Here is a 12190-nt window from a genome sequence, read left to right on the forward strand (position 1 = left end):
GTCTGGCTCAAAATAGCCAAAATCGCTTAGTTTAAAAGTCACGAAAAAAGCTCAGTTTCTCTGTTTAGAAAAACGACGACTTCTTAGACTCTGGCAACTGACTGCTTAATGAAACGCTTAGTTCTCGTTTGATTGAAGCTGCGTTTTTTAAAGGCGTTTAGAGTTTGGACAGATCACCTGGATTAATAATCATTTAATGGTCGGAGTTGAAGGGATTGCTACGTAAGACAAACAACGGCTGCGAGGGAGACTACCATTCCATGAGAATTTTATTCTTTTCGAGGTAAACGTGTGTTTCATGGCTTCTAAATCCCTACATGGGATTATAATGGTTTGTTTACTAGGACTTTCTTGTATATTGTTCTAATCCCATGCAGGGATTCAGAAGCCATGAAACACACGTTTACCTCGAAAAGAATAAAAGTCTCATGGAATGGCCGTCATATGATTCCGCTCACATGCTTAAGTGGCCAAGTTGCCAAGTTGCCAGCGTGGTTACATCGGTGGTGTAGTGGTTATCGCGCCCGAGTACTAACCGGGGAGACGTTGGTTCGATTCCGGCTCGAGACGACATGTTTTTCTTTTCAGATGAGATGTGTGTCGAAAGTGGTCTTACTCCGTATTTTGGATGTTTTATGGTTAAAGTTTGTCTTATTTTTACTATACTAGGACTATCCTGGCTTCGAAATAGAGAGATGTGTAATGTTTTTTTAGTGTCCCCAATTAACAGCAAAGAACTAAGACACTCAAATTAAGCTTAAAATTCATTCATTCATTGGGTTCGACTGATTCGCTGGGCTATGAGGGAGCCCCGCCGCATTTGGCCTCTGGTCGAAACCCAGCGAGGGCAATAGTTGCCATTGGAAGTAAACTTTGTGACTCGTTCAGAGCAGGACAAAGAACATATGTTTGGATTCCCAATCTCTCCTCAGCTCAGTACTATGCAATTGTCCTCGTTCTAGTCCACGGCACAAGCTGGTCCTTATCCAATTCTGTTTCTTTTATTTACCTTATGCCGGAGATGTTTGTATTGGCTAGCTATTTGTTTGTTAGACAAGTTGCTTAAACAGCAGCAGCTCAGGAATTTTCCAGCATCCATTTTTTTTAAGGGGCGGCACTAAATTTGTTCGTCAAACCCACATAAATAGTCAATTTCAGCTTAATGTGCTCTAATGTAAGTTTTAACAGCAATTCCCTTCTGTCTTTTGTGTGTATTACTTGTGAAAGACGATCGAATTGGTGAGTTACACTTGAATTAACACCCCAAACTTACATAAAAGACAACGAACCGTAACGTTAAAAAATGCAACGTAATATGATTCATTCTATATTCGACGTGCACTGATAATTAATTCCAAGTGACCTCAGCAGACGTATGACAAAGCAAAACAAAGAAAGAAAGAAAGAAAAAAAAAAAACCGGAAAAATGGTGATTTTGACCGAATTCGTTCATGCATTTGCTATTATCTTTGCAAACGTAACTTGAGGAAACTACAACATTACCATCATTTTCTATATTATATACACCGTATCTACGAAGCGAAGGTATCAGCAATTAGACAAAGCATCATAAAGACGATTATGTCATATCAACTACAAGTTCATGGGCTTTAAAGGACGTTTAATAGGACTAGATCAATTTGATCACTACCATTGTTTCCATTTTTGCATCTGTTGCTAAGTTGAGGTTTGCTAAATCGATGTCTTGAAGCAATCCATTTTCTTTAATACCCTAACAAATCTTCTTCATTTGCACAGTAACGTCAACTTAGTCTATTTGAAGGTGAAAACTGGACTCTTGGACTCTGAAAGTAATTTGAATTATATACCCGATCAATAAATGCTTTATTCTTTCTAGTTCTAAAAGATTGCGTGGGTGGAATTATCTACTAGGTAAATATGGACTAATTAATCTAAACTGTCAGTTTTCTTGTCAGTTACCTGTCTTGGTTGGTGTCCAGTAAAGGTTGTTTTTGTAGTAAATTTAATGCAAAATTTGAGGACTTTGGATACGGTGACATTTGCGTTTTTGTTAAGGCATTTGATCGGAGCCAGCCAAAATTTCCACCAATGAATTGACGATTTTCTACTCTAGAGTAGTAAGTTGGTTTTCCGTTTTGTCCACTGGCAGGAATATGCCTCCTCGAGAAGTCATTCTTAAAGTTTCAACAAAAACATTACACATATAGTAAAAAATGTCATATCATTTTATCTTTTATTGGTGTGTGAGGGAATTCATCAATCAAAAAAGTATATGACCGCGACATAAATTATCCGTTTTCCTGTTACAACAGTTTTTGAAGTTTCTTCGAAATAACGCTGTGTTTCCGATAAAGGTAGTGCACATGTAGGATGCGTTATCGGAGTCTGTAACAGTGTTTCGTAGTTTGGCCATGTCCGTTTAAATATTGCTCATATTCTTTTCTCACGTTAGCTACTTGAGTGTAATAAAAGGAATCACGCGGATCATGTCAGTGTTCTTTGAAAACGGAAGTCATTAAATGGTGGTTTTTCACTTCAGTGAAAATTATTTGTTTCTCATTTCCTATGTGCAACTCTTGTAATTTTAAATCACTCTCACGAAAATACTTGGAGGATTCAATGATATTTACACATAAACAATTACCTACTAAAAATTTCCCAAAGAGGCGACTCGGCTTATGTGTAACTATTAACACTTAGCAAATATCCGCAGCTGACAGCTTTGAGATAAATAGAAACGAATGCTTGAAAGCAAATGAGTAATGTATCTGGAGCATTACTAGTTATAATGTATTGCTTGTTTTCGTGTTAGAATGCAATTCACCAAGACCCAAGAAAAAAGGAAAAGCAATACAAAAACCGAAAACAACAACACAAAAATGAAAAAACTGGACAGAGAGCAATGCTTTGCGTATGAACATACAAGTCAAATCCAAGGCTAAGAGGGAACCATCAACATGATCAATATAAATAATCTTTCTTAAATCAAAATGCAGATCATACAATTGACATCATGCATTATCACTTTTAAAAAAGCTGAATATCACTGAAAAAAGTAACATTTGCGCAGTAGAGAGTGTACAGAGCAGGCTGAGTTCACGTCACGAGGGGAGAGTGGTGAAGACGTAAGACAGATTATGTGATGGCGGCCGTCGTTGGTCATTTCAACCTCTGGAACATTACAAGCGAGCAGGCTTTACAAGATGCATGGCTGCGCCTAGAAAATGTAAAACCTCTCTCAGCTACCAGTTCTGTTCTCTCGATAGTCATGGCGCCTATAATAATGCTTGGCAATGTTCTTGTCTTGTTAGCAGTTTGGAAAGATCCGCTTAAGAAACTTCGATCATCACCATCAAACGTCATTCTGGTGTCTATGGCTCTCGCTGATCTGTCCGTCGGCTTGGTGGTTTGTCCACTCACGGCATATTGGGGCTGGGTAATATTTGACAAAGGAACATCGCCTTTTGATCTCTCAGTTATCTTCGCAATCAACGCGTTTTTTGTGAATGTCAGCTTTGGCCACATGTTCCTGTTGACAGTAGATAGACTTTTGGCCGTGGTCAAACCGCTCCAGTATCGTGTTATAATTACAAATAAACGAGCAGTCATTGCAAGTTGTATTTGCTGGATCTATTTTTTAGCATTCGGATGTTCATTTCTGATACTGAGGGATTACTTGGCCTTAATGGCAGCTGTCGACACCGTGCAACTTCTTTCCATCCTTTTAAGCATGCTCATTATGTACACTGTGATCATGTTTCGTTTCCACAGATATTCCAAATCAAGGATAAATGAACCTATTTATTCCCAAAACAATCTTACCTTCATTCTAAAGAGAGAAAGAAGGCTCTTCAAAGCAATCACCATCGTCATCTGTGCATTTCTTATTTGCCACATGCCCGCGTTTATAGTTCAGATGTTGATATATTTATGCAAACCATGCCACCCTCATTTGGCCTTGCTTATGATATTCTTTGGATTTTCAACCTGTTTAACGTACGCAAACTCGGGCTTAAATCCAATTCTATATTCATGGCGGCTTCCAAAATACAGATAAACATTTAAGTACCTTTTGAAGAATAGAGCTTGAAGGTGCACTGGTCAAAACACTTAGAACAGCAGAGAAGTTTATAATTCAAACCTCCAATGAAGACAGAAGGTTTTGATGAAGTCACTTTGGAGGTTTCCGTGGTCACACCACCATAGTCATTAAAGTGGAATGGTGTTCCAGGACTAGCCAAATCTAGCCGATATTTTCTTCCGTATGGTTGAAAATGATCTTTTCGTAAGGATCATTTACTTCAACATGAAAGTGGTTAATTATTAGTAGACTAATTTTAACTGGATTTGCTTTATTTTTGTGGCGTCAGTTGATCTGAACATGTTATTGAGTTGACGGAGAGTTTCGTATGACTTGCTAGGTATTATTCTTTTTATCTTCTTTAGGAATTTACCGAGGGAGCTAATATCGTCAGTACAGCTGGTATATATTACTTTAATACGACATTTTACATTTTGTAATATTTTACATAAATTGCATCAACGTTAGCTTTGAATTAATAATTAGTAAGTAGTAATTAATAATTAAAGAAAATGTAATCGGTCTTGAAAACAGAATAAAAAGCTAAAGTTGATGCTATTTTTGTCACAAATCGCTCAAGGTATATAAGACAAAATCGAGATGATATGATACTTAATTTGAATTAACCCTTAGAAACTATGTATAGGTTTACAACATTTATATATGAATCATAACTACATGTAAACAAATTCTCTAATCTGATTTGGCATCGGCACCCCTGATTACAGCATTAATCTTCCTATAAACAAAATTCTCTAATCTGAATGGTTCTCAACAGCCCTTTTTATTTGGTAATTTGGCTGATACAGCACCAGAGCTGTCCTTATTTGACCTGTCCGATTAGAGGCTGCCTGTAATCGAACAGGTCAAATCTGACATTTAAAGAGCCAATAAAAATCGGGCATCAAATGTTGCTAACCAATAAGGTTTAGCAAACCACAACCAAGAAAAAAACTTCCCTAAGCAAGTTTTCCAGCTTCAGTTTGACACATTTGTTACAAAAATTAATTCAAAAGAGTTCATACAGTTGTACCTCCATATTCTGGTAGCTTCTCTTAAAGTCGTAAGCCATGCGTTTTTGTTTTAAAAGCTGTAAGCTGATGTAATAAGAACTTTGTAAGATAATAAATATTCCAATCCTGAGATTCTTGCTTTTTTGGTATTGACACGAATCGTGCTCGACCGATTGAAATTAATCGCCCAATTACTCCCTGAATTGTACCCCACTCAGTCCTATTACCATTACCAATCATACCTATAACAAACGTGTTTAATCTGATTGGCTATCAGCAGCTCTGATCTCAGCTTTAATACTGAGTAAAAGAGAGGACAGTGTCGTTTGTCCACAAAAAGGAAACTGAGCATTCTTTTGAACTTTTTCTTTCCATTTGTGTCTTTTATTGGCGTATTTTCAATCTTGAAATGCAAAACTTTAGTCTTGAAAACCACCACATGATGAACGCGCGATGATGGATGACATTTACTAAGGTGTCAAATCCGTTTCTTCCCCAAACCCCTAAATGGTTGACATGACAATCGGACGTTTGTGGGGGAGGGGGGGTATGGGTGAATTAGTTGAGGTGATAATTTTTTTCCCACACCTTTAGAGTTAGAAATTTTTTCCCCCCACATAACGGTGTAAGACTTTTTTTCAGCATTATAGGTCATGAGTAATATTTTTTCAGTGCAGGATATTGTTTTTTCCCAGGAATTTCTTTGCATGCTTTTTTCCTCTCGAAATCAGTCTGCAGGATTTTTTTTTCCGAAATCACCCATAAACCCCTCAAAAGTCAAATAGTCGGCCCCTAAAATCCACCAATCATTTGCTCAGTTGACAGATTCTGATTTGTCAATCATTTCTAAAGCCTTTTGAAACAATAGGGAACAAAACTCTCTAGGGGAGAGGGGAGGAATTCGTTTCTACTTTCCACTACCCGGAGAGTCCGTACGAACAGACGTCCGTGTGAAATATTCTCTATGTATTGAATTTGAGGCAAACTGTGAAAAATTTGAATAAAGAGACATTCGCGTTTTTGATAAAGGCATTTAAAATGGACCAGCGAAAATTTGCGCTAATAAATTGATGCAATAAGTTGGTTTTCCTTTTTTTCCTCTGCAGGATATGCCGCTAGAGAAAGCATTTTAAATGTTTTAACAAAAACATTACACAAAAAGTAAAAAATGTTAAAATGTTAAAAAAGAGCAACAAGTTCATATTTCATCAGCGATGTAAAAGAAACAAAGAAAAACCTCTCTGAATGGGGACGAGGGCAGGACTTTCCAGCTATTTTTAATCCTTTCCAAGAAATATGTAACAACCTTTCTGTTACGTAACTTGATATTTTACATCGGTGATGAAGTTCGAGCGATTTGAACAAAATATTCGATTTTCTATAAATTGTTTCTTTGAGGTTTGAAATTTGTATCCTAAATGTCTTGGCCAGAGAAGCAAAAAAACTTTTTATTTGGTAACATTTCGTCTTTTGTTGGTGTTTTAGGCGGCTCATTTATATTTTTTACTGGGTTATAGTTTAAGCAAAGAGTTATGTAACCGCAAAACAAATTATTCGTTTTCCTGTTTTAATTATTTTTTTAGTTCTTTCTAGATTGTGTCGGTGTTTCAGGTAATAGTGGGAGACACGGCAGGATGCATAACCAGTGGATAAACATTTTCTCAACCTAGGTACCAAATTTATCAGAAAACAGAGACTTAAAGCTCAATCTACCACCTAAAAATTGTCTGTGTGATAATCAGGAGCAAACATTGGTCGTGTAATTAACAGTTATAATAAAAAAATATGAACTCAATAAAAAGACAATATGGAGAAAAACGCTGAGGGAAAGCCCTACCGAGGCGGTAAAGATAAGTCTAACAAGCAATGTTTGGCGAGAAGACACAACGGAGTAGCCGAAAATACACAAAGCGTAGCTATATCTGGTTGTTGATGAACACAATTTAATAACAGATAACAGATAAGGAAAATGGTATGCTGGTCAAGAAGTGCAATTTCCATCGGGGGAAAACTACAACTGTCAGCTAATTATGCTTCCACTTATAGCAATACATTGAGTAACAAGGCATGGCTAATTCAAAGACTTTCCAAGAAAATTATTCTTGTCACGGCCTGGCAAAGCTAAAGCATTTTTGGAAGAAACAATTTCTATTACTAATGTGACTTAACCGCAAAATTTGCTGTCTGAAGTTGACTTAATTCACTCCATAACGCCTACACTTCTTGATTCTCCGTGTTAGAATGGCAATTCTCTATGTACATATCACGTGTCGCCGCAACCTGAGCCCCGAGGGGACAGTAAAAGCAAAACAAAACACCGACACGAAAATGAAAATAATTGAACAGAAAACAATGCTTTGTGTTTAGTCAGATCCAATACCGGAGGGTATTATGAAGACGTTCAATATAAATAATGTTCTTTTTATCCAAATGCAGATCAACTAATTGACATCATGCGATGTCACTTAAAAGCTGAAAATTACAAGAAAAAGTAACAGTTGCATAGTAGAGAGTGTACCGAGCAGGCTGAGATCACGTCAAGAGAGGAGTGTGCTGAAGACATAAAACAGCAACTCCTGACCACTTATAATGGCCGCCATCGTTGGTCATTACAACTTTTGGAACTTAACAAGTGAGAAAGCTTTGCGAGATGCATGGCTGCATCTTGAAAATGTAAATTCTCTGTCGCTTACCAGTTTTGTTCTGTCGATAGTCATGGCGCCCATAATAGTGCTTGGCAATGCGCTGGTCTTGTTAGCAGTTTGGAAAGATCCGCTTAAAAAACTTCGATCTTCACCATCTAATTTTATTCTGGTGTCCATGGCTGTCGCTGATCTGTCAGTTGGGCTAATTGTTTGTCCAATCACGGCGTATTGGGGCTGGGTAATATTTGACAAAGGAACGTCCGTCTTTGAACTCTCCGTTATTTTCGCAATCAACGTGTTTTCTGTGAATGTTAGCTTTGGCCACATGTTCCTGTTAACAGTGGATAGACTTTTGGCCGTGGTTAAACCGCTCCAGTATCGTGTTATAATAACAAATAAACGGGCAGTCATTGCAAGTTGTATTTGCTGGATCTATTTTTTGGCATTTGGATGTTCGTTTCTGATGCTGAGGGATTATTTTGCCATAATGGGAGCCGTCGACAATGTGCACCTTTTCTCTATCCTTGTGAGTATGCTTATTATGTACTCTGTGATCATGATTCGTTTTCACAGATATTCAAAGACAAGATTAAATGAGCCAATTCATTCCCGAAACAGTCTACTCCTCATCGTCAAGAGAGAAAGAAATCTCTTCAAAGCAATTACCATAGTCATCTGTGCATTTCTTATTTGCTACTTGCCCTCGTTTATAGGGCTGATTTTGATATATTTATGCAAACCATGCCACTTTCATTTGGCTTCGCTTATGACCTTCTTTGGATTTTCAACCTGTTTAACGCACTTAAACTCGGGCTTGAATCCGATTCTATATTCGTGGCGGCTTCCAAAATACAGAGAAACATTCCAGTATTTTTGGAAAAAGAAAGCTTGGATGTTGACTGGTCAGAAAAATAAGAACATCAGTGAAAACGTTTATAATACAAAACTCTAGTAACAACAGAAGTTCCTGTTACCTTGGAGATTTAAGTGGTCACCCAACTGAACACCAGTTTCGACCTTTTCTATTCACTTTCACTTTCACTCCTTCCTCGGAAGGAGTATTCTAGCCACCGGGGAGAGATTGGCTTGACATAGTTTGGTTAGAGAATTTAAAATCATGACACTTTTGAGGACATGAAGGGGACAAGGCTTCTTCAGTGTGCCAATCTTAACTGTGGAACTCACTACCATTAGATTTGTCGAAGTCGCCATCTTTATCTATTTTTAAGAAAGGACTGAAACATATCTTTTTCGCAATTTTTATAGAGTACATGTAGCTTAAAATACCTGTGCATGTATAAATAATCATTATCTATAAATTTTAGCAGCAAAATGAGTCCTTTTTGCATTTCTTTGTGAATGGTAAGGAAATGGTAATTTTATTTCATGCTCGAAATATGAAAATCATTTCTTTTTTCCTCCTTTTTGCAGTGTAAAGCTCCATGAGCATAGGATATCAACGCTTTAGAGACAAAGCTATTATTATCATTATTAATTATTAGCATTATTATTGTTATTATTATTATCATCATTTTAATTTTTAGTTTCGTTTTCATTTTCATTATCATCATCATTATCATTATCGTTATCATCATCATTATAATTACCATTATTATTATTATCGTTATCATCATCATCATCATCATCATCGTCATCGTCATCATCATCATCATCATTATTATTATAAGTAGTATTATTATTAACTACCCTGTACAGAACAAAAACCTCTGTTGTAGAACCCTCTTTGAATTAATGGACAAGGTTCATGCTTTGTTGTTTCATTACAGATAATTAAGACCATGCATAGCAAACCTTAGCAGAGAATTGTTTACTCTTTTCGGGACAGAGGAGCGTGGAGGTATTGAATTGACGTAGAGTTTTCTTAGACTTATAGGGCCAGTTATTAAAACGGAGTTTAGCACGTTTTTAACGTTTTGAACTTGTTGCTTGCAAAACGAGAAAACTGACTGTATCTTCAATCTCGATAAAACCTCATTAGACTCTGTCGCTGTGATATAAGACCTTTTTAGCTTGTACGTTCAAACTACGTGATGATACCCCAGGGAACTGTGTCTTTCAAACATCGTCCTATACGCGTGCATCCACCTGATATGTATGCATAATTTATGAAAAGAGAAAGGCAAATTCCCAGGAGAACATTCCGTGGTCTGAATTAGGAAAACAAAACCATCAAGCTAAAAAGTTAAGACAGACGGATATATATAGTTAAGTGGTGTGTATCCACGTAATAAAAACTTCAAGGGACTATGCCACTCAGTGAGCTTGCGCACCGAGGTTAGTTCAGTTGCAAAATAGAGTGTTTTCACTCACTTGGCCAGCATCCATACAAATTTATTGGGACAAATGAAAGCATTAACATGAGAAAAGAGTTTGACTTCCACAGAGTTGGCTTTGCACATCACAGCGGCCATTTCATTGTTTTGGAACCTCAAAATGGCCGCTGTTACTTAATGTGAAAACTCCCTTTATCTGTTAAAATACACAGCTGAACTCTTGAGAATATTTGCCCTCAGTTATATTGAAGCATCAAAGACACAATATCTTATACCATGCAAACAAAAAAACAAACAAAATAATTAGAAAAGAACAATATTATTTCTCTTCAGGAAATTCATAAGGCTGAAATAACTCCAAAAATCAATTTATACCTTTTTTATTATGGCTAAAAAAATTCTACCGACAGACATCGAAACTGACAATATCAGCAAGAAAAGCCACGAACTCATTATTATTGCGGCCGCCTTTGGAACAGAAAAGGTTAAAGGATTAAAATTGCTATGCTAGAGAAAACTCTCTGTACTGAAGACAAACACCGTTGTGACGAACCCGTGAATGTCCTTCTCTTTTGAAACAAAGTAAATCAGGGTCATGAAATAAGGTCATTCGTCTTAAACCGGGTAGCGAAATGAACAACTTTGGTCCAAAAGAGGGTCAAACTTTGGAGGCCTTGGCGGTACATCCAACGTCCATTGAGTGCCCCCCTCCCCATTCCGGGATTAAAACGCGCACATTTTGTTTGTTCAAAGACTTTTTTACAAAATGATTTTGAAATAAAGAGTGTGCTTTTTTTTCTAATAAATTTTTATTGATATTTTGTCATAAGGTTGAAGCTTAATGGTCAGTTATCCGCCCCATATAACAAGGCTTGTAATAAGGACAAAAGGATATTCAACAACTAAAACTTAAATTGACTTCTGTCGAAAAATATTTTATTCTGCAACATTGAATTTTACATGTACAACGTTCCTATTCTCTTAAATTTCGGAAAGAAGTCTTCGGTAAAAATTGTTCAAAAGTCAATCAATGTAACCAAAAGTTAAATTGTTCACCGGTACACATGATCACACCTTACACCTACTCATAATCATAATTCGTACTTTTATGCCAATAAGATACAGGATGACTACTGAATGGTTTCCTCTACAAGTGGCTAAATTTTATACGTGCAATATTAACAACTCGAAAGAAAGTGAATCACTGGTTGTCTCTCTTTATGTTGTCTTCGTCCATGGTACGTATCATTTTTCGCCCCACTTCGTGGAACTTTTTCAGCATTTCTCTTTTTCCTCTGTTTCTACAATTAGGGTCAGGCCTACATCTCCCAATAGAATCTCTCCTTTGGCACCTCGGACAACTTCCTAGTGGGCGATTATCGAAGATAGTGGACTCTGAGGCAACGACAAAAGCGGCAACAATAATGATCAGCAGCAGTGTAGACTTCATTTCTGCTAAAAATTAAAGCATTCAAAAGATTAATAGATTACTGGTCTTTCCTTTTTCTTAGAAATATATCACTAACTCACGACTTAATATTATTGAATTCGTTTTGAAATAGACTGCAACAAAGCAAGAATAGGAGTCAAAATTATAGCAGCTCCTCTTAACGGCTGGAAAAAGCACCACGTCCCGATACGGAGTAGGATCAGTTTGTGATTAGCTTTTTATCCTTGGCGGATTAGTTTTAAATGCTAGACTGGGAGATAAACGAATCCATTGTTTAAAAAGAAAAATTGGATTTGCACTCGTGACTGAGAGAAACCATTTTGTGGCAACAAAAGACATAAGCCAAAAATACTGTTGTTGGATTGATTCAAGAAATGTTTAAATCGTTTAGTTATATGCTATAACAAATCGGTTAAAAACGGCGATTATATTAGTAGGATTCTTGTACTAGCAGTCCTGGCTTAATGAGAAACTGACAGACAGTCCCTCTTTGACCCACCTTAGTGCTCTGCGAGATCGAAGCTCTAATAGTCACAAGCTGACAGGATAAAGTTCGGCAACAGAATGATGAAAGTTGTGTGCATCCTCTTCATAAATAAAAAACGTAAAGGAACTATGCCACTCGGCAAGCCTGCGCACTGAAGTTAGTTCAACTGCGGAATGTAGAGTGTTCTCATGCAAATTTTTTGTAACGGACAAAAGCATTTAGATAAGAAGAGAGTAAA

The 12190-nt window shown here is 36.9% G+C and overlaps 2 protein-coding genes across 2 annotated transcripts; both read left to right on the forward strand.

The window, feature by feature from the left end:
• Window positions 1-3124: 3124 nt before the first annotated feature.
• On the forward strand, window positions 3125-4039 carry LOC140933596 (adenosine receptor A2a-like). Its single transcript, XM_073383202.1, has one exon. The coding sequence runs from the start codon at window positions 3125-3127 to the stop codon at window positions 4037-4039; it is 915 nt and encodes a 304-aa protein (XP_073239303.1).
• A 3626-nt stretch (window positions 4040-7665) lies between these two features.
• On the forward strand, window positions 7666-8673 carry LOC140934334 (adenosine receptor A1-like). Its single transcript, XM_073383978.1, has one exon. It carries the CDS (start codon window positions 7666-7668, stop codon window positions 8671-8673), a length of 1008 nt encoding a protein of 335 aa, XP_073240079.1.
• Window positions 8674-12190: the final 3517 nt, after the last annotated feature.

The sequence above is a fragment of the Porites lutea genome, chromosome 4 (assembly GCF_958299795.1).
Source record: "Porites lutea chromosome 4, jaPorLute2.1, whole genome shotgun sequence".
In the NCBI taxonomy this organism is placed as follows: domain Eukaryota; kingdom Metazoa; phylum Cnidaria; class Anthozoa; order Scleractinia; family Poritidae; genus Porites; species Porites lutea.